This window comes from Blennius ocellaris, assembly GCF_963422515.1.
Source record: "Blennius ocellaris genome assembly, chromosome: 7".
Taxonomy (NCBI): Eukaryota; Metazoa; Chordata; class Actinopteri; order Blenniiformes; family Blenniidae; genus Blennius; species Blennius ocellaris.
Window position 1 is genome coordinate 944,153 of NC_137656.1, and position 23,321 is coordinate 967,473.

Below are 23,321 nucleotides of genomic sequence, written 5' to 3' on the forward strand. Positions count from 1 at the left end.
CAAATACGTATTTCCGTCAACATCTAGAATTACTCCGTAATTAAATATCGGAGCCCTAACGCAATGTTTTAACCACGCCGAATTAAGAAGCGTAATTAAAACTGCACTTTTTTAGCCCAAAATAAGTCGCAAACCTTTCAGGTTTGTCCATTTTTTGCTTCGCGACGTTAAATTATGTTGTTTAGTGACGGGAGTCTGGCGAGGTTAAGTTACGTATCGCTGTCGTATGAGCTTCAAATCATGAATTTCAAACATTCCCAGGCAGTTTATAATCGTGCGCCTCACCTGAATACATGAAAATTGTCAATAGACGAGGTGAAAGCTTAAATAAATCCGAATAAAGGCTACGTTTACGCGAGAAACACTTTGAATTTGACGAAGAGGTATTTACCTAACTAGTTTCCTGGGTCCGCGCAAGGCCTTCTGGGAAATGTCGTTTTTTGTGTGTTTTCGAGTTTAAAGCTTAGAAACTGCTTCGGTGTGACTATTCAGCTGACGAGTTGACCAAAATACTCATTACTGATTTGAATAAAGCACAAATACTAATTAAATATTGAAGTAAAGACCCAGTTTTTTTTAACTGAAGTACAAGTAAAAGAAAAACATCTGCACGTTGTTAAATGTAGAGTATAAACATTGCTTTTCTGATTTAATTTTCAATTCTGTACACGTTTGCATATGCACACATTGTCACTTTTGTAATATGTATATATTAGGATACACCAGCTCAATCTCCAGTGTCACAGAACATGATTAAACTAATTTCAAATGTATATAAAAACGAAGAAAAGATTATATTTAAAGCATTTCTTTTATACAAGAACGGGAGGTCTAGGCATTTATATGTACGTTAATACTGCAATTTGATTCCTCTTAAATTGTCTCCTGCAACTTTAGTGTGATAAAAGGAAGAAGAGAAAGTACAGATATCCAATGGAAGGACGACATGTAAAAGAAAGGAGGAGAAATGCAGATGTTGTGTTGTGTTTCAGCTCCACCGGGAGGCAGTATTGGTCAGGATGTCGTGTTCAAAGTGACTTTTCATCCACTTTTATTGTGTTTGCATGAAGTTGCAAGCAAATCGTAATTCGATTCAACTTTAATTATACATCGTCCAACGCAACACAGTCATTTCCAGTCATTTCATGTCACTTTTACAGAGGAAACCTAACAATGAAGTCAATTTAAATACATTTACTCCTTAAAAAGGATGTTTAACTGATGGAAGAAACTGTAAACATATTAAACTGATGAAGATTTAATGGAGGAAAGGATTTATGCTAATAGTTTTTAAAGTGTGGAGCCAAAATCTTCAGTTTGTTTGTTTTTTAATTAATCTTTTTGTGAAATTCTCATGACGAAGGGGGAGTCATAGCGCGTTCAAAGTGACTTTTCATCCACTTTTATTGTGTTTGCATGAAGTTGCAGGCAAATCGTAATTCAATTCAACTTTAATTATACATCGTCCAACGCAACACAGTCATTTCAAGTCACTTTTAAAGAGGAAACCTAATAATGAAGTCAATTTAAATACATTTACTCCTAAAAAAGGACGTTTAACTGATGAAATTAACTGTAAACATATTAAACTGATGATTTAATGGAGGAAAGGATTTACGTCAATAGTTTTTAAAGTGTGGAGCCAAAATCTTCAGGTTTTTTTTTTAGACTTAGACTTTAGACTTAGACTTTCTTTATTGTCATTGCACAGTGAGGAACTGGCAACGAAATGCCGTTGCTTAGCAACCGGTCAAAAAGGCATTAAAAAAAACGTATTTAAATATATTTAAAAAAGAAGTGCAAACGTTTAAAATAAGGTGCATATGAACGATAAATCAAAGAGCCGGATGAGAAATGGGATAGGCTGAATTTTGCGACGTATTGGCGAAGTTAGCGGGAGCCGAAGCAGCCGCCGCCGTACGGGGCGCCGCCATTTTGCATGAATCTTTTCGTGAAATTCTCGCGACGGAGGGCGAGTCATAGCGCCACCTCGAGGGTGCAGATCAATGTTAGCGCTTCGCTTTGGCCTTCAGAATAAAAGTCTATTCTCTTCGCCGAGGGGTTTCGTGACCACGGGCAGCGAGCGGAGCACGAGTCAGCGCTTTTTCCTGCCGAGTCATGTTGTGAGGATCCTTCCAGAAGCTCCCGTTGGTGGGAGCTCCTGGGTGGAGCTCCGCTCTGAGCCTCCGACGTGACGCAAGTTCGAGCGACGTTACAGCAGATCGTTCTCCGCAAGCACTTGTGTGTGGTTTCATTGCAAAGATACGACCAACGGCACCAACTTGTGGCCTGAAATACGAACGTTTATTTCAGTGTCGCTGCCGAGTCAGCGAAAATAAACATCGTTTTCGGAACATTGCCACATTTTTTTTGCGTTTTCGTGTAAATTGTTCCAAGTGAACCTTGACGGTGTACAGGAGGATGTTCTACTTCCAGGTGGATCATCAAGACTATTGGTCCTACCAACTGTCAATCATTCCGTCGTACGTCGCTCGTCCCCGGGTCGCGTGGATCTATTAGGTTTCACTTTCTGCGCATGCGCGCTTTCCAGGTGTCTATGGTGAGCTACGCCTTCAGCTAGCTCGCCAGTTCTCACCGGGTACTTTGAAAATGTCAGAGGGTCGCAAGAGAACAAGTGTCTTTGAAGTGTATGAGAAGAAGAGAAAGGCTTCGGGAGAGAGAAACAAGACCAGAGTGTTTTTGGGGAGATTGTTTCACACGGTGGCGCTGAAAGCCCAGGTTGGGCTTCCCACTGACGCTTCCGTCGCCAAGTTTCTACTCCACAGGTGAAGTTTGACATTCTAGTTGGAGAAATCCATTTCAAATCACTTCCAGTAAAAGTTCTCTACGTCTAGATTGTAACTTTCCAGGGTTGATTAGTTTGTTTTGTAATTTGCATCGTCAGTAGTTGTTACGGTGAGCGATGAGAGCGTTGCGCATTTTTTCAAAAAGTGGAGAGGGCGGTTCTTTCCTAAAATTCGGGAAAATCCTCCTGTACACCTTTAATGATACAACTTGGTCTGAAATGTGCTCGTTTTTTTTTTTTTTTAAATGAAGAAAAAAACAAACATTTTGGAGAAATAATGCACAAGAACATGAAAACTCAACAAAGACCAATCAAAAATTAAGCTTTTCTTTATAATGCAAAATAAATCAAGAATAGTTCAAGACAGAAGTGCAAAAGTACACGAAATTCCATATTTTTATCATTTCAAAGTGTTTTAATGACGCCTTATAAATGGTAAATGCATTGAGACACATCACAAGGTCATTGGATGTTGAGCTGAGGTCTCGGAAGACATTTCTCTCTTTAATCAATCGGCTGGTTTTGAATCTGCTGCAATGAAAACCAATAAAGCTCGAGGAGGTTCGTTTAATTTTTTGCAATTTTATTTTTTCCGGGTCTCGTGTACAAAGCACGTTAATCTGAGGAAGACGAGCGGCGTCCGTACCTCGTGTGGCTCCAACATTCATAGGCACAAAACATCCTAACATCCAAACTTTAAGCACAGAAAACCACCGGAGACGGAATCGAGCCGAGGACGTCTCTGGGCTGCGGGGGGACTTGTAGTGCACGTCTCATAGGACTTCAAAATAAAAGAAAAGGGAAAACAAAACATTTACCAGCAGCTCCAGAGACGAATCAAACAGATTTATTGGTTAAAATAAAAATGAGGACGGGCTTTAAAGTTGAATTTCTTTTAATATCGTCAAAAAGAAAAGGAGCCGAGAAACATTGTGTATTTATCAGTCAAATGCAGGAAAAGTGTCCTTCACGTGATGAGTGAGGAAAGTGTGAGTCACCTCCTGTCACACATTCTTCATTTCCTACATAAACTGGTCCACAGTCCAGCGGCGAGGCGTGGCGGCTCTTATCTCTCGGCACGCGCTTTAAAACCCCTTAACGGCAGTCAAACTCACACTTTACCTCCATTTCTAAACAAGGAGCAGAAGCAAAAACCTCAAATTCAGTAATTAAATACAAAGAGAGGTTGTGGCGAGGGCGTAAACTGTCTTTTAAAGTACATTTGTTTTTGGTTGAATAATGAATTTTGCATAAAAAGTCAAATTCATCCACCTTTTTTTTTGCGGGGGGGGGGGGGTAAAACATTTAAATAAGCTCTTAAAAGACAGGACCAGTCGTGACATTGTGTTTTAGGCAGACGCACTGATATTAGTCGTCTAGTCTACATTACTATTGGTAAACAAAAGACAGTTCAGTGCTTGGAACAAAATAAAAGCATGACATAAATAATGGGTCGCCAGAGCGAGTCGGTGCTTTTACGTCGGATTCCAAACCTTCAAGGCGACTTGACCAGTAACCAGGTAAGAAACGCCCAAATTCCGTTTTCTATCTCGCTCCTGCAGAAGAAGGGACGACGCAGATTTGTACACATCGTACCTTTAAGCTCCAAAAACATTTTTCCCCCCTGAGAAAATACACTTGATGCATCTTGGCGATTCCCTTCCCCCGCCCGTCTTACACTCTTGTGAAACGATCGTCTTTCTACTGGCACGGTTGCGTTTATTTTGGCCGTTTGCATTTTACTCCAGTAGAAAAAGCAGCAGACGGAAACGTAAAATAAGAGCAAAGACGTTATGTAACATTGTGATTACGTCTTAAAAAAAAACCCCGACAAACGATTGTGTTGGAATCTCTTTCAGAGCGTAGGGACGTCTAACGATTAAATAGACAAAGGGTAGGGCGCGCGGCGTCGTAGTGCAGTGGAAGAGTAATACCTGAGTGCAGGAACCCGACCGGCGCTGAAATGTAACGACGAACCCGAAGCAGGCGGTGGCGTGAAAACAACAAAACTCCACCGCCGCTCAGGCTCTTGTCAAGAAACGAATCCAGCATCGCATTTAAATAGAAATCCGATTACGACTTGAGCTCGCTCGTCGATTGCTTGTAGATCAAGACCACTACGATTAAATAATAAATACGTGTGACGAGCAGCAATCACAGTGGACGAGAATTTTAAATACCATTCCAGCAGTTTTCGTATATAAACACACACACACACACATGGAGGACGTGTGTTCATTTGAAATACTTCACGCAGCTGAAGATAAATTGCTTTCAGCCACAACTCTTAAGAAAAAAAAGACACGTAGAGTCGTCATTTCTGGAGTTTGTTGGGCGGAATCCAGCTTGATGTCCAGTGCGGGGAAACGCGACGAGACGCCAAAAACAGCAGCAGCTCGAGTCAAACACACCAAAATAAAATGATGTGTTACCGAGGAAATTAAAGCTGGAGTCGGCGGCCTGGAGCTTCGGGAGGAACCGAATCCAGGCTTCGTCGAAAACGCCGAAAAATACTGTCCGACGTCGTCCCGTTTGCTTCGTCTGGTCCGTTTTCCTCGCTTGGAAGCCAGCTAGCGGCCCGGCTAGCGTCGGTAGTGGCCGGCCTGCAGCGCCTGGTCCCGGATGGTCTCGGCCGTCCGCCGCTGGCTGAGGTCCAGCAGGGCCCGGAGCAGGACGTCCAGGCCGGCGTCCCGGCCCTCCTTCTCCACCCACTTGTTCAGCAGCTCGTGGATCCGGTCCTCGTACTGCTGCTGGTCGCAGCCCTTGATCACGTTGTCGTTGAGGCCCAGCGAGCGGAAGAAGCGCCGGTAGTAGTCCATGCTGAGGTCCTCGAAGTACTCGAAGCACGCCCTGAGGGACTCCTCGCCTGCACGGGGATGAGGAGAGGTTAGCAGGGGGGGGGGGGGTGGAGTTGTTGTCGTTTGTGCGAATGAGTAAAGACGCTTTACCTTTCACGGGGACGAGCTTTGGGAATTCTTCCTCCTGCGTGACGGGAAGAGAAAACGACGAGTCAGCGTTAATCGGCATCCCAGTCACGTGATCAGTGACGGCAACGCACGAGTGCAATGAGAAGCGAGAAACTGGAGACAAAGACAATTTCTCGTACAAGGAAAATTTCACACGCGTTGGAAAATTTTAAGTCTAAGAATCGGGTTTTTAAAATGTCATCCAGGGTTTCGTCAGGAAAGGACTTCGGTCTAAAACCTGCGTCAAGATTCTCGATCTGGATCCGGGGAGTTAGACACAATAAGACCCGATTTCTCCTTCGCTGGACTCGACCAGTGAAATCATGTCAATAGAACCTTTAAATATGAAGCTGGTCTTTGTCGAAGTGCCGATTATACCTGATGGAACGACCGAGAGTTTCACGAAACTGATCAATGGCTACAAACTCAACGTAAAAAAGACAATTTGAATGAAACGTCCAACAAACACGTCCCCTATAGCCGTTGTATTGTAGTTTGCCGTCCTTCATGGTAACGGCGCCCACATCGTTTTTGTCCTCTACTTCTAAGATTTTTTTTAATCTTTGTTTTACTCTTTGGCCGGACTGCAGATTCTTGCGGGTCGGTTTTGGCCCACGGGTCTCATGTTTGACACCCAGTCTCTAACCCAAGAGCGCCGTCTTCCCGTCTCGCCGACACGTGGGTGAATATTTAACCGTTTCTCATTTGACGTCGACGTCAATCTTTTTTCCGACAATCATCAACAGAGTTCAGGACAAAACGAGGTCAGACTCTTTGTTTGATACGATGAATTCCGCCTCAGTTCATTTCCTTGCCATCTTTGCCACTCCTGTGGGTTTTTTTTCTTTTTTAGTGTTGACGCAGAATGAAGGTTTTTGTTGACGGGTGTTAGGAAAGCTCAAAGCCGAGGCAGTAAATCACGAGGTGAGTCACCGGGGCAGGTCGTTTACTGCGGATCTGCGTGACTCAGGTCGGCATGAATGTTCCGCTCTTAAGACATCAACTGGGATTATCACGGGGGGGAAGGGAAACAAGGTTTTTCTCATCCCTACCAAGGTTTGTTGGGCGAAAAATATCTTGATATTGCATCCGAATTTGTCCAAACATGCAATTCCAACCGTCTTGTGCTGAGATTTGCAGAAACCGACCAACTTGCAAACCCAGAAAACAAGTTTTTCTTTGCTTTTTCTGCGTTCAGTAAAACAAGCGCTCTAATCGTGGAGAGAGAATGAAACTGCGTTTGTGTTTAAATACTATCAAAGGTTCCAGAAACTTCAGCAGTTCTTCTTGTTTCAATGATGAAACGTTGACACTGTAGCCAGTCGTGTTCTCACGCCACGCCTCAAACTTCACAATGGCGAGTGACGCAAGCCTGCGTGGCGAGACGCCGCAGAATGTTGGCAGGTGTGTGTGTGTGTGTGTGTGTGTGTGTGTGTGTGTGTAGCGTTGATGCAGCGGCGGTTCAAGCCAACGTATCGTCTTTATACATTGTGTGCGTATGTAGTAAGAATCAGGCTTCATGGTATCGAATAAGTACCAGTATCAATATATCTAAAAGTTAGGACTCGTTCTTTAAAGTCCCAGTGAAATGAAAACTTGACCTCCAAAACACTCTGGTGTCGCTTCTAGAACATTTTCCTGCTAACTGGCTGAAGGTAAAATGTTAAAACACGGCAATCTGCGAGAAAATAGCCGATAAACGGCGCTTTTTCCTCTGCTGGGCGGAGCTTCTGACAGTAATAGAGTGACATCACGAGTTGTGCACACACCCAAGTTGTGTTTACATTATGGAGGATCAGAGTTTTGACCACGAAGAGGCTGAATTTAACCAGATTTCATCATCGTGGTCATTTCAAACCCAGTGATTGATGAAGAAGACACAGAAGGTGGTTCTGCCATCGGTGACCCCGTCTGGAACATGTTTGAGGAAGCAGAAGACGCTTCGTCCTCCATTCGTCCTCGTCTCCTCGCCTCAGCAGCCGCCACTTTTCACCTTTGAGGCTTTGAGGCTCCTGACTTTTGGCAGAACGACTCGGCTTCCTGGATCCAACATGTCAAAGAGCTTTTCTGACTGTGGAATCACTGAAGAGTCCAGGTATTACTGGATCGTCTACTAGCCGCCCGAGCTAGCTGCTAGCCACTCCCGCCGCCCGTGCTCCTTTTCTCCTCTCTGGTCTCTTCCAGGCTCAATCTTTCATCAAGGCTCATAAAACGCCGACTATAACTTCAAAACACTGTAAAAACTTGGATATTTAAGAGGAAACAAGCCGATATAAACACAACAGATGGAGATCTGCACAACTCGTGACATCACACCCACGAAGAAGGATTCCCCTGACTTCCTCGGCTGGAGATTAAAAATTCAAATAACTTTGTTATGCGACAACAGTGGAGGGGCAGAGTCGGAGGAACCTTACAAGCAGTAGCCCAACTATCGTTTTTTGCAAAGTAGCACGTTACATTTCACTAGGACTTTAAAGAACGTGGCATCAGTGCGTTTCTCATAAAAACACAGAACGTCTGGTCAATAGATCCCCTTCTCGTGTTTTAAAGATAAAATATTAGGAATTAAGATTTTGGTTTATGCCCGACAAAGGAACAACGGGCCCTGAACTCTTCTAATTGACCCGTTTGAAAGAAGAAGTTTGTGTGAAAAGCTGAAGGAAGGCGAAGCAAAGACAGAAGCAGCAGGGGGGGGAAGCGAGGCTGAGGGGGTCGGAGTGGAGAGGAGCCGGCGCTCTCACCCTCCTGTCGGGGCGGCCGGGCGTGGCGAGGCCGGCCGGGGGGGCGGACACGGGGGAGGCGAAGGCGGGGGCGGGCGGGCCGGTTAGGCTGTGCTGGGAGTTACTGGCCGAGCTGGTGAGGCTTCCGCACAGACGTTCACGCTCCTCCTCCAGGGCCACGGCCGATCTGACTCTCACCAGTTGGCGGGAAAGACGCCGGGCGTCCGAGTCGCCGCGCACTTCAGACGGGAAGTTGTACTGCTGGAAGACATTGAGGGAAGAAGAAAGAACCTCAGCTTGTTTTCTACCCATCTTGTGAAGGGAAAGCAGACGATCCACACAAAAAAACATGCAAAACAAACGCTCCGTTTACGTGACGACGTTCCAAATAAAAACACGTTTTAGAAAGCTTTTGCATTTACACGACAACGTTGGCGCCGTTAGTTATTGTAATGAGACCACACATGCAGAGACGTTAACAATGGACAATCGACACAGTGGACAGACAACAGAGTGTGATTACGGTGACTGTCAAAATAAAAGCACCAGGTCCCAGAACGGGGAGTCGCGACACCACGGGGGGGGGGGGGGGCCGCCCTGTTTGTTTCGCTGATCTACTCGCACATGTGCTGTAGCGGCATTTCAGAAAAGTTGTGTTTAACCCCCGTTTCCACGGAAACGGAGCGTTTTCAAAACTTAAAAAAGTCTTGCCGTGTCAACGGGGGTCGAATGATTTGAATTAATCGTGACTCACCAATTCGGGTTTAACGGAATCAGGTTGATCTGACTGAGAGTCTGGAGAAACAACAGAGAGAGAGAGGGAGAGAGAGAGAGGATTACGCAACTTTTCAGGAATCCCCCTAAAAATCCCGCATAAGCAGCTGCTTAACCTCTGGCAACAAAAAAAATTAACTCAAGATGCATTTCTCTCAATCAAATCCACGGCGAGTTGGAAAGGCCAGCGAGAGTCGGTCGCTCTCCGTCCAGTCCAGAGCTTTGCGCTGTGCCGGGCGTTCAACCAACAACCTTCCTTCCGCCGGGGCAGAATCCGTAGGGAAGATACGCAACAGGAGCCGCCAGCAACTGACAGCAACCACCACTTCAAGTCTGTCTCGATAAGCGATGACATCATCGAGAGGAAATGGCCTTCATACCAAAGAGAGGACGATCAAGATTCAACGCTCCAGTTCTGCAGGTTTCATGCAGCCAAATGTCACGTTCACTCGTCGTGAGCAACCTTTCCCCTTCATCACCAGAAAACAAAAGGTGTTTGCGCTTATTCACGTTGGGAAAAGAAAAAAAAAAGATCTGTTGCTTTAAAGTCCCAGTGAAATGAAGGTTCCACCTCCAAAACTCTCTGGTGTCTCTTCTAGAACGTTTTCATGCTAACTGGCTGAAGGGTAAAATGTTAAAACGCGGCAATCTGCGAGGAAATAGCCGATAAACGGCGCTATTTCCTCTGCTGGGCGGAGCTTCTGACAATAACAGAGTGACATCACGAGTTGTGCACACGCCCAAGTTGTGTTTACATTATGGAGGATCAGAGTTTTGACCACGAAGAGGCTGAATTGAACCATATTTCATCATCGTGGCCATTTCAAACCCAGTGATTGATGAAGAAGACACAGAAGGTGGTTCTGCCATCGGTGACCCCGTCTGGAACATGTTTGAGGAAGCAGAAGACGCTTCGTCCTCCATTCGTCCTCGTCTCCTCGCCTCAGCAGCCGCCAGTTTTCACCTTTGAGGCTTTGAGGCTCCGGACTTTTGGCAGAACGACCGGCTTCCTGGATCCAACATGTCGAAGCGCTTTTCTGACTGAATCACCGAAGACGAGTCCAGGTATTACTGGATCGTCTACTAGCCGCCTGAGCTAGCGGCTCCCGCTAGCCGCTCCCGCCGCCCGAGCTCCTTTTCTCCTCTCTCGGTCTCTTTCAGGCTCAATCTTTCATCAAGGCTCATAAAACACCAACTATAACTTCAAAACACTGTCAAAACTTGGATATTTAAGAGGAAACAAGCCGATATAAACACAACAGATCGAGATCTGCACAACTCGTGATGTCACACATAGGCTCCGCCCACAATGGCCCACGAAGAAGAAGGATTCCCCCGACTTCCTCGGCTGGAGATTCAAAATTCAAATAACTTTGTTGTGCGACAACAGTGGAGGGGCAGAGTCGGAGGAACCTTGCAAGTAGAACCACAACTATCGTTTTTTAAAAGCTAGTGTTTTACATTTCACTGGGACTTTAACCTGCCGTCTGCACGCAACAACTCGCCAGGTTGGATCTTTTTTCAAGCTTCTAAAATGATTTACTGGCGTTCAGCCAGCCTCCTGCAACTATACAGCCAACCTTTACTTTGCGAAGATGATAAATCAGCAATATATGGAGCAGAAACGCTGGATTGGGATCTGCTTGGCCCTGCAGCGCGACTCCAGCCTCCAGCATGCAGGATTGGACAATTTAAATACGTGGAGACGTGCTGGTTTAGACTTCCGTGCGAGAGAAACTCAACGAAACGACTGTAAAGTTTCATTCCCACTCGCCTGATCGCTTGAGCCTCCACTTGTACAGGCCGAGGGCGATGATGATGACGCACACGGCCGCGACAACCAGGATGGACGCCACGGTCGCCACGGTGGAGTCTGAGGAACGGAGGGGAAAAACAACAAACAGCCCGTTAACAACCAATCATGTGATCAATTGGCCCGTCGCAATGTAATACAGCCGATGATGTAATAGAACAGTGAAAGATGGAGAGAAAGTGCTCCATTGTGTTTCCATTGTGTTTTCCATTTGGCCTATTTGTAATAAGCAAACTGTACAAAATCGGCAAAAAATATATATTTTCTGTGGAAACAACTTGCCTTTGCTCGTCGTTCAGAAATGTAAATGTGCAATTAGAGAATATGTGAAAATGAAAGTCTTTGAAATATGTCTTGGACTATTGAATGATGTTATAGAACACACTGGTGTTCCTCGAGATATTATCCAATTTCACATTTTTTTCTAAAAACAACATTTGTTCTCACAGTCGACAGTGTGTTGCAGAGTCATCATGTATAAATACTCTTCACCACTAGAGGGCAGCACAGAACTTTGCCGGTGAAATGTAAAGTGACAGACGTCAGTGTGGTTCATCTCCACCTCCTGCTACCATCTTGTATCAAAGTACTGTGTCAGTGACGGTGATGGAGAAGTTTTTGAAAAGGAAGAATGTGAACCAAGATCTCAGCTCTTCATCCATCAGGTCCAGGTTTCACACTGAGGGAGGCACTATTAAAAAAAGCCCTTGCTTTCTGGATTTACTGGATTCCTGTTGATAAGACTTTGATGTCTTTGATGAGAATGACTTTGACGTCTTTGATGAGAAAGACTTTATATTGTTAATAGAGGCTACAGAGTTTAACATTTTAACATTTTCGGGTGGTGGTGTGACTCCAGATTTTTCTATAGAAAAAAGTGTCTTGGCTCAAAAAAGGTTGAAAAACACTGTTATAGAATATAGATGTATGTAGATGTGTGAAATGTGGATTTGACATGAACCCTGGCCTGTGTGACTAAAACAAACCAAAGCGAAGAATGAAAAGCAGCTCGGTGGCGGCGGCGGCACCTGAGGGGGCGTCGGCTTTGCTCTGGACCTTCTTGCACTCCGTGTCGGTGGTGGAGGTGCAGTTCCTCACCGCCTCCTCGTCCGTCTTGCACCTGCAGTTGGGAGGAAGAAGAAGAAGAAGAAGAGCGTGAGCCGGAAGCGGCGGACTCAAGAGAGGCGAGGCGAGGCGTCGCGTGGTTTTCCCGCTCACCGGGTGCACCTCTTGCAGACCTCGCACGCCTCGTCCGGGTGACAGAACCGCCCCGGCTTGCACTGGCACTTGGCGTCCTCGGCGTGGGTGCACTGCTTCACCAGCTCCTGGTCTGAGGGGGGAGGGGAGGGGAGGGAGGGGGGAGGGGGGGTTAATTCCGAGGTGACGCGCCCGTCCGGCGGCGAGCAGGCGGACCTTACCCAAGCGGCACTGCGTGCACGGTAAGCACTTGGCGAGCTCGTTGTCGTGCTCGGTGTACGTCCCCGAGTCGCACTCCTCGCACTGCCCCTCCCCCCCTGACCTGCTGCAGTGGGACTTCACGTACGTTCCTATAGCACAGGGAACTGCGTTAGGTACACACGTTTAGTGGTACTGCCCCCCCCCCACAACAGTTCTTCACATCCAGAGGACAAACCACACACACACACACACACACCCACTTCCACTCCTCAGTGACGAGATTTGCTGCCGATTTTTCTTATTTTCTGCTATTTGTTCTGTCAATTATCAAAATCATGTTTTTTTGTTTGTTTGTCTTTGTCTTGTTTTTTTTCTTTCTTCTTTTCTTTGATCTTTGCTTTGTTTTTGCTTTTGTCATCATTGTTGTGATTATTTTGCTTTTTGCTCTGTTGTCGCTCAGGCTGGTTTAATCTCATGGTAGTTGGAAAATATTTGGATCACTGTGATTACTGTACTTAAAAAAAAAAATTAAAAAAATGTAGCACTAACAAGGGTATTGTATGTATCTCTATGTAGCACATTGGAATGACTAATGTATTTAAAAATTTATTTTTTTAATAAAAAATTTTTCTATTCTATAAAGCAAACCAAAAAAAAACAAAACACAACAAAAAAGACAAAAAACAAAAAAAAGGAAACGTGCTCGTTACCCGTTAGCTAGGTGGTGTCTTACCGGCTCGGCAGTAGCGGCAGCAGAGGTCGCCGTGCCGGTACTCCACGCCCACATCGCACGTGACGTCCCGCTGCGTCCTGCTGAGCCCCGGACCCAGAGGGGACGCCCCCGTGTGGCGCGGGAGGGCGGTGCAGCACGCACACAAAGCCTGTAGAGGACAAAACCGTCGTCAGTTACTCCACTGTGAAACCTCCGGTCGGACGCCACTTCAGTTACATAAAGACGTGCGTTTTGTTTATGTTAGCTTGCGACCACAATAACAAATGAGATTGTTTTTGAGTTGGATGTCTGGAAAACACACAAAGGGTTTAGAGAATTGAAGACGCGAACCGTTCATTTCCTTCCCAAAGGTTCTTCTCTTTTATTCGACAAAACCAGAAAATCCTTAAGCGTCCAACTCAACTCTTGTTCAGAACGTATATCTGTGTCTCAGTGTCCCCGCTTTACGTTCAAAGTATTTAGTCCACATAAAGTGCAATAGTATTTGGTCAGGCATTAACCTGTTCAAACGTATTTTTCAGTATCTGCTGACAACAAATAGTGCAATACAGGCAAGTCCATATATAAAGTGCATTTCAGTGGTCTAAATCTCATTTTAGCATAAAACAACAAACACATGGCACAGAAAAACACCGATAACTCGACATATTCATTAAATACAAACTACAAAAACTCTCTACGCTAAAGATGACTCATGAACTATCAAATATATGACCAAAAATACACATTTATAAACATTCAGGATTTCAGAGTGTCAGATACTGATGATTTAATTATACATTCATGTCAATATTATGTACAGGAGAGTACACAAATATACACAGAAAACTCCACGTTGTAATAGGAAGCAGCAGGCGCACTGTTGCAGCTCTGAGACACCGGAAGCGCAACTTTTTGAAAATTCTCCCGTCTCCATGGAGACGGGGTAGAAAGTTGACGGCATCGTTTTCAGTGTGTCTGGGGGAAACGATCGTTTTTGAAATGTTGCTGTGTAAAGGCAGAATTTCTCGAAAACAGAAAACGATGCGTTCAAAATGTTTATATCCTACCTCAGGCTCAAATTTAAAAAAAAAATAATAATCCTGCAATGTTGACTTACTGCGGTTGACCATTATTGATCAACAGCAGCAACATTTGTATTTATTTAGCCTCATTTTATTGAGCAACTTCATCGCTTGACAGTTTTATAACTCAGAATTAAAAGAGGCAATCTGTAGCTCATTCTCGTTTTACAATTAAAAAATTAACCAACAGGCCAAAATTAGCCAGAGCTTAAACTCTAACGTCTCAATAAAGCCGAATTCCAACGGAGCAAACGGCTCGAAAACAGAAAACAAACAGAAACGAGGCTTAAAAAACAAGCATTACGCAAGAGAATGAAAAGAAAGAAAGTCAAAAGTGGGTCAGAAGTGATTGGAACACTCTGGGTGACAATCCTTTCAGGTGAACGTGTGCGCGGCGCTGATAAAACGTCTGTGTCTGAAAACGGCCTCAGACAGGCTGTAAACCACACGAAGGCCCGAGTGCAAGCCTGCAACCGTAAACAGTTCAGATCAATTAAAAATAAAGAGATTAAAGTGGTTTTTTTAATGTATCTGTACATTGAATTTGACTATTTCTTCCCTAAAATCTCCACTTTGTCCTCATATTCTACAAACTGGTTCAAAATAAATGAGCATCTTTCATTCAAAGGGAAAAAAAACATTGTTCATAATGTAGTATTTTGGTTCATAATCGCTTTATCCTTCCACCATTAGTGCAAATAAATACTTTTAGCCATTTACGTCTATAATTTTGGAAGTATTCCTTTTACAATACACTACATTGTTTATCGTCAGGATTCCTTTAACTTCCTGTGTGCAGCCGAGCTTCTCTATTTTATTTTTTTTACTCAAAAATGGCAACAAAATTTACAAGAAATCTAAATGATGCATGTCCTGTTTGACAAAATGAGCTTTTAGATCAAAGAATCCTCAGTCGTGTGGATAGAAAGTTCAGATCGTGACTTTAGGAAGAGAAAATGTTACGAGCTGGGAAATGTCCGTTTTCCTACTGAAGCTCATACGTTTGTGTTTTTTCTGAATTAGAGTGGTTGAGTTTATCTGTTGGCTGAATAAAGATAAAAGGGCGGTCCCGGTTGTCCAGAGAACCGTTTTCAAGGTCTTGACGACAATACCAGTAAACACTTTTTCTAAAAAAAAAAACCCACCAGAGTTGGGATTCTGAACGAAATGCGGATTAAAATGTCACATTTTCAAAATGCAGTCGCGGTTCCAGTCTGAGCATTACAGGTCTTCCTGTGTGCAGTTGGTTATAATTAAAGTCAAATCTAATAGGAATACAGCTGAAAAATGAGCCGATTCAAACAAACCCCACGTTTTTTTATTTTTTTTATAAAAGCTTAATGTCTTACAGATTAACACTCAGACTTGTCCCTGCTTGTATTAGTCATTTATAGTTACAGCGTTTTTAATAGCAGCCTCAAACTTCATTCTTCGTCAAAAGGAATGTGCGTCTATATTCTCAGTGATCCGGTTGGACGAGCCTCCATGAGGAATTGTGGTGCGATTGGCGCTACAGCAGCTGGACACACAGCAGGGGGGCGTGATGGACGAACGCCAGTCTAAAGTCCGCAGAACAGAAGCACCGATAGAGGGGGGAAAACAATAATTCACACCTGGAGACGTCACCTTCCACTTGCGGAACGGGTTATAAATGAACGACGAGGTATTTCCCGACTAATTGTCGCCTGATATGTAATGTAGGACGTGTCCAAATAAGGAAATACCGAGACACTGAAGGATCCCATGTGGGAGCGTCTCCCACATACCTGATGAAAATGTCTATACTTTATCAACACCGAACAAATATCACGAAAATTCACTGCAATCTCAACATGAGGCCCATTTTTAATGAGGTAAAATACAGTGAAATGCTCGTTTTTTTGTTTTTATTTAAACCACTTGCACTGTGGCTTTGCTGGATTGGAGCCTCTTGCATGGTTATTACAAATTATGACATAAATAACTAACCATTTCTTGTACAAGTTACTTTTGAACTGAATTAATTCAAGGTACCTACATGGAATACGCTTGGAGCAACACGACTATCTTATCCTTGGTTTTACGTGCAAAAATAAAGAGAAATTGGATATATTACATGTATTTTTTATATTATGAAAAGTTCGAATATGATGATAATCCAAATTAGTATTAAGGTTGGAGTAAATTTGCACTCCACTGGCAATATAGTTTAAATACCTCCCAAAAATACTTGTATGTGGTCATTATTACATATGCAGATTATATAATACTTATACTGTATATCTTCTGAGGTTTTTTTTTTTTTTTTTTTAGAATACATGCCTGAACTCGTCCCGTATAAACAAGACACATGCATGAAATTGTAGTTCATTTTGACATCGGGAGGCTCTAAAAGTCTGCATTTAATGAAAAATCGACTGAAACTTTTAAGCCGAATTGATTCTGGAGTCCTTGAAAACAATTCACATGTGTTGTACTTCCGGGTTTTGGCCGACTGCAATCGGAAATATCCATTTCTTTTTTAAATTGGCACATTTTCCAATGAGGATCTGCGCGTGAAAAACCAGGAAGACTCCGGCTTGGAATTTAAAAGCGCCGTTTCGGTTATAATATATTAACTTCCTCCGAGTTAAATCGCTCAAACTGTCCATGATAAACACTATCCAGCGGTCTTGCGTCTAAAACAAGAAAGTATGTTCACTTTTTCTTTGAGACGATGAGGAATTTCACACCCGGCGGACAACTTTTAACACGTGAACGCGACATTTCAGCGAAAAGACGCACAGAAAACTCACTTCCACCCCGAGGAACAATTTCACCACCGGAGTCAAACTGCTGACGAAACGCAAGAATTAAACAAAACTCACAAGTAGAATCCTCCACATCTTCTCGTTTATAAATCCAAGCGCCTTGAAGTCGAGCTCATTTCATTCTGACGCGCGGCGCGTGCGTCTCCTCCTTCCAACTGTGTTTCAACCCAACTCAGGTACCGCGACTTTATCGTACGTGGTGACGTAGGTCCCGAGGCCACGCCCACCGCGCAACACCACCCCCATGACGCAACAGGCTGTTTGCTGCGGAGTGAAGGCACCTGTTTTATTCAAAGGGAGAGTTTTCTCTCTTGTTCTTTAAGTTGCACTTTATTTTTCTTCACTTTAGACCAGGTCTGGACTGGTGCGTCCCTTTGGAACTGGTATTAAACCGGTTTCGTGCGGTTTAGACCGGGTTTCTTTTGATAGATATAGATAGATAGATAACTTTATCTTGGATGAGCCTTTAAAGTATCGGCATTTTATATAAAGTTAGAGATTTGTTTGATTGTAGCCTGTTGAATCTGCTTTATTCCTCAATGATTCTCCCATATTTCAGTTATTGTGCTGAAGTCTGGGGTAAAACTTCTACCAGTACCACTAATACTTCTACCAGTACCAGTAATACTTCTACCAGTACCAGTAATACTTCTACCAGCACCACTAATATTTCTACCAGGACCACTAATACTTATACCAGTACCACTAATACTTCTACCAGTACCACTAATACTTCTACCAGGACCACTAATACTTATACCAGCACCACTAATACTTCTACCAGTACCACTAATACTTATACCAGCACCACTAATACTTCTACCAGGACCACTAATACTTATACCAGTACCACTAATACTTATACCAGCACCACTAGTACTTCTACCAGGACCACTAATACTTCTACCAGTACCACTAATACTTATACCAGCACCACTAATACTTATACCAGCACCACTAATACTCATACCAGCACCACTAATACTTCTACCAGTACCACTAATACTTCTACCAGCACCACTAATACTTCTACCAGGACCACTAATACTTCTACCAGTACCACTAATACTCATACCAGCACCACTAATACTTCTACCAGTACCACTAATACTTATACCAGCACCACTAATACTTCTACCAGTACCACTAATACTTATACCAGCACCACTAATACTTCTACCAGGACCACTAATACTTATACCAGTACCACTAATACTTATACCAGCACCACTAGTACTTCTACCAGGACCACTAATACTTCTACCAGTACCACTAATACTTATACCAGCACCACTAATACTTCTACCAGTACCACTAATACTCATACCAGCACCACTAATACTTCTACCAGTACCACTAATACTTATACCAGCACCACTAATACTTCTACCAGTACCACTAATACTTCTACCAGCACCACTAATACTTCTACCAGGACCACTAATACTTCTACCAGTACCACTAATACTTCTACCAGTACCACTAGTACTTCTACCAGGACCACTAATACTTCTACCAGTACCACTAATACTTATACCAGCACCACTAATACTTCTACCAGTACCACTAATACTTCTACCAGGACCACTAATACTTCTACCAGTACCACTAATACTTCTACCAGGACCACTAATACTTCTACCAGTACCACTAATACTTCTACCAGGACCACTAATACTTCTACCAGTACCACTAATACTTCTACCAGGACCACTAATACTTCTACCAGTACCACTAATACTTCTACCAGTACCAGTAATACTTCTACCAGTACCACTAATACTTCTACCAGTACCACTAATACTTCTACCAGTACCACTAATATTTCTACCAGTACCACTAATACTTCTACCAGGACCACTAATATTTCTACCAGTACCACTAATACTTCTAGCAGTACCACTAATACTTCTACCAGTACCACTAATACTTCTACCAGGACCACTAATACTTCTACCAGTACCACTAATACTTCTACCAGTACCACTAATATTTCTACCAGGACCACTAATACTTCTACCAGTACCACTAATACTTCTACCAGTACCACTAATACTTCTACCAGGACCACTAATACTTCTAGCAGTACCACTAATACTTCTACCAGTACCACTAATATTTCTAGCAGGACCACTAATACTTCTACCAGCACCACTAATATTTCTAGCAGGACCACTAATACTTCTACCAGTACCACTAATACTTCTACCAGTACCACTGATACTTCTACCAGTACCACTAATACTTCTACCAGCACCACTAATACTTCTACCAGTACCACTAATACTTCTACCAGCACCACTAATACTTCTACCAGTACCACTAATACTTCTAGCAGTACCACTAATACTTCTACCAGAACCACTAATACTTCTACCAGTACCACTAATACTTCTACCAGTACCACTAATACTTCTACCAGTACCACTAATACTTCTAGCAGTACCACTAAGCCCTTGTTCCTGTTGCAAAAAAGAGCAATGAGAATCATCAGTAAGAAAGGTCATAGAGAACACACCAATCCTTTATTTATTGAAAATAAACTTCAAGTTAAGAACCTTGTCGAGTTAAAAATGTTGATTATTATGTGGAAAGCAAAACAAACAAAAATTGCTAAGTGACGTTCAAAGTAATTTTGTTGCACAAACCGTTTTGCCAGAGGAGAAAGTCTAATTTTCAGAACGTCGTTGAAACAGAAACGTCCGTCTGTTCATGGAGTAAAACTGTGGAACTCTTTAAAGTGTGGAATTTAAATGTTGTTCAAGTGTTTACCAATTTAAGAAAATGTACAAAGAGAAAATTCTGAGAGACGATGAAAATTTTTTTAAATAGTTTACTGCAACTGTAGAACTGTGAGACAAAAGGTTGTTGTTGTTGTTGTTGTTGTTATGTTGTGTGACCTGGTGAGGAGTCGGGGGGGGGGGGGGGGGGGGGGGGCGATGGGGAATCAATTGATTTGATTTTGTTGTGAAGTTGCTAATAGGAACAGAAAACACAAGATTAATCTTCTCTCTGTTCCTTTTTGTTCACGTATGGATGACAAATATATATATATATATATATATAGGTAAATGGCATGAAATAACATGAACAAATAAATAAATAAATAAATAAAATGTTTAATCGTCCAATACTGCACCGTGCCAGTTAAACACAGTTCACAAGGCGAGAAGCCCGGTGGAGGCCAAAGCAATACATCTGGACTCCAATCTGGAATCGCCACTTTCAAGCTGGTGGAACCGGTTTCACACGGAATGTTGAAATGGACGTTTGCCAGCTAATTGTCACCTGACATGAATCTCATAACCTGCGTCCAAATACAGTCAACAACCTGGGCGGGTTCAATAAAAAGGCCAAATAAGGAAATCGTGACACACACACACGTTGTTTCCCAGCAGCGTCTCTCAGCATTTAATGACGATTCACACCTATTCTTCAATCACAATGTCACGTTCTATAAATACTATTTTACTCCAATAAGTACTGCAGGGCTGTCGGACGCCACGTAAACCATGGGGAAAGTTTACTTCGTGTTCACTGCCGCGCGAAACCGAACGCCCGTTCGACATTATCTATAGAACAGTTGTCTGCAGCGAGCAGATATGCAGCCCGACAGGAAGCGGCGACTTGAGCGGAAAACGCTTTTTAAAAAAAAAAATATATATATTTTTTAAAAACCTCTTTCAGTGGGCTGATAGCGTCTAACTGTCTGAGCTGCAGCCGAAGCCGTCTGGCGGTTTTTAAAAAGTATTCTGATGCAGGTTGGACTGAGAAGTTCCGTCTGGTTTTGGAGGAGCGTCGGGCCGCCGGACCCCCTGCTGTGCCGCGCGGGTGATAAGGCCGGGGAGGAGCCTCAAAACCTCTGTGCGCAACACTCCCCTGTGGTGAATGGCTCGTTTCTGCTCGTGTGCTCGTAAACAAACGTGGCGGACGCCGTAGTGGCTTGACTCACGGTCCGTTTTCTAGTTTTCTAGTTTTATGGGTAGTTTCACAGCTGAGAGTCTCTCCTGAAAACGTCCGATTCGTTTCTCGATCTTCGTCACGTTTATAGCGTATCGTTCTCTGCGCACACGTCTGTGTGGTTTCGTTACAAAAAACAAGCAAAGGCGCCCTCCTGTGGCCTGGCGGCGGAACTACACCGGTGTCTCGGTGTCTGCAATGCTTTCATTTAACGGAACGAGGGGTTGCAGGTCATGGCCTGCGAGTGTATCAGTCAGAATGTAATCATGATTAGCATGTAGCATCGTCGCTGTGTGAGCCTCGGAACGCTTTGTAGCATGTAGCATTTAGCATTTAGCATGGAGTAAAACCCTCTGATACTGGTGTTTGTGTCCATTCATGCCATGCAAATTCAAAATGACTCAATTTTCAACGTGAAGGAATTTTGCTTAATTTCCACAGCCTCATAAAGTGAGTCAGTTATACAACTTAGTAGAATAAAGAGCATAATAAAAATGACCAATAGACACGACAGACTTTCTAGAAAGTTATTTCACGTTTGAATGATTATTAGACTCCCTTGTCAAAAGTTGGTTTTATTCATATTATGTGGTTTACTATCAAATTGGGTCTTTGACATTTTAATATGAGGTTTTTTTTTTCTGGATTCTGTTCAAATGACGAAACACTTTTGTTCCTTATTTGATTCAAACGCTCAGCAGACCACGCCCACAGCCCAACTCTCAGCTCAGTCATGGAGTTCAAAAGCCTTTAATCATAAATATTGCACATGTTTCATTATGTGTTATGTAATCCTGGTCTCGTGGTCCCGACTCTGGCTCGTCCAGAATTTGAGGTTGTACTAATATTGTCCATATTTCTGGGTAAAGAGAAAGTGGGATGAATTGTCCCTCATCGTCAGACCACGTTCTCCAGCAGGAAGCGTTGACAGGAAGTGTGCTAAGACGTTATTAACCGTGTGTCTCCACACTCTGAGTTCAAAGGGTGACGCATATCTTCGACTTTTCAAAACACCTCAGAGTGAGACTTGTTTGTTTGGCTTATTCAGCCTTTAATAAAAAAAAAAGTTGGGGGGATTTCCGTACAGTTTAGGCTGCAGGGTCTTTGAGTTAAATTGGTACCACAGGGACTCAAAACACTGAGAACCACGTCGTTTACACACTTCTAATTCTTACCAAACTCAATAAACTGAAATGACCACAGTTGGACAACAGAGGGCGCTGGTAGCCAAAGATCAAACGTCAAATATTTTAAAAGTCAGTAAACAACACTCATATTTCAACGTCCCTTCCCCACTTTTTAAACTTGACTCCATTTAAGATGAATTGAAATTCACCCTAACAACACCAAGTATTTTGTTTTATTTTCATTTAATGGCAACCTATTGATCTGACATAAAACTTTTTACATGATCAACTCGTTTTCTTCTGTTCTCAATTCTTTAATGTCTGGTCCAAACCTAGACTAGCGGTTCTACTTGACCTACAGAACCTCAGTAATGGCCGTGTTGTGCTCCACTCATTCTTAAAGATACATCCTAGGTGGCTAGACTTTTGAAAAATTAAATGTTAGTATGACACACAGAATTATGTTTTTTTTTTTCATTTATTTTCGTTGTAATTTGCTGGGTTTTAAGCAAACAATCTGTGAAAGGGAGCATTTTCTGATGTAAGTCTGTGAATCTAGTTTGTTGTGGATGTAGTTCCGGTGTTCCGCCACCAGGGGGCTCAACCTTCCCAGGAGACGGTTCAACGGGCGTCTGGCTGAAGCAGAGAAGAAAACATTGTTTCCTTTTCCCTCCTGGTTTTAAAGGGTTAGTTAAGATCATAAAACACAAATGATGTATTAATGGATACTTTGCACTACAAACTGCACGTTTTGACTGCTTTACTTTGTTTTGTATCTCCTTTTGTTGTCAGTTCACTTATTCTTGTCTTATTTTGACAACTTTACCAGCATTGCCAGTACTTTTAGAGGGGGCGTCACCCAATACCAGAGTTGTTAGACGGTAAAGATTTTATTAGTAATGATGCTAAACGTTGCATATCTTTTTAACAGTTGCACAGGTTTCGCAGAAAATGCATGTTATATTCAATATAAATACATTTCAATGTAAGAGAAATAAAGAGACTGGCAGGAGCGGGGGAGGAAAACACGACTTGTGGTCTGTCTCACATTGTCCTCCTGGTTTTTCACAGGTGAAGTGACGTGGAGGACGTGACCAGGTGGAGCTGGTTCCTGGATGAGGAGCTGGTCTCCTCACGCGGGACCGTAGAATCCACGACAGTCAGTCGG

At 43.2% G+C, this 23,321-nt stretch overlaps 2 protein-coding genes across 10 annotated transcripts in view; both read right to left on the reverse strand.

Annotated features, from left to right (window-relative positions):
- The window catches only part of cyb561a3a (cytochrome b561 family, member A3a), a 7,200-nt gene extending 6,785 nt beyond the window's left edge, over nt 1-415 (reverse strand). For 3 of the 8 annotated variants that reach the window (XM_080498815.1, XM_080498816.1, XM_080498814.1), the window contains exon 1: nt 286-365. In XM_080498815.1, the coding sequence (XP_080354941.1) occupies nt 286-295 (10 nt within the window). In that variant the 5' untranslated portion in view covers nt 296-365. The other 5 variants (XM_080498817.1, XM_080498821.1, XM_080498819.1 and 2 more) reach the window with 5 other exon arrangements.
- Nucleotides 416-3,332: 2,917 nt separating this feature from the next.
- LOC308132083 (tumor necrosis factor receptor superfamily member 10B-like) lies at nt 3,333-17,217 on the reverse strand. Of its 2 annotated transcripts, none has more exons than XM_080499037.1 (10): nt 17,124-17,217; nt 13,214-13,361; nt 12,501-12,629; nt 12,301-12,412; nt 12,111-12,202; nt 11,044-11,142; nt 9,250-9,290; nt 8,694-8,756; nt 5,755-5,788; nt 3,333-5,672 (listed from the first exon to the last, which is right to left on the reverse strand). In XM_080499037.1, exons 1-10 carry the CDS (start codon nt 17,139-17,141, stop codon nt 5,389-5,391), a joined length of 1,020 nt encoding a protein of 339 aa, XP_080355163.1. In that variant the 5' UTR covers nt 17,142-17,217; the 3' UTR covers nt 3,333-5,388. The 2 variants fall into 2 exon arrangements, with proteins under 2 accessions (XP_080355163.1, XP_080355162.1); XM_080499036.1 differs by having other exon boundaries at nt 8,517-8,756.
- Nucleotides 17,218-23,321: the final 6,104 nt, after the last annotated feature.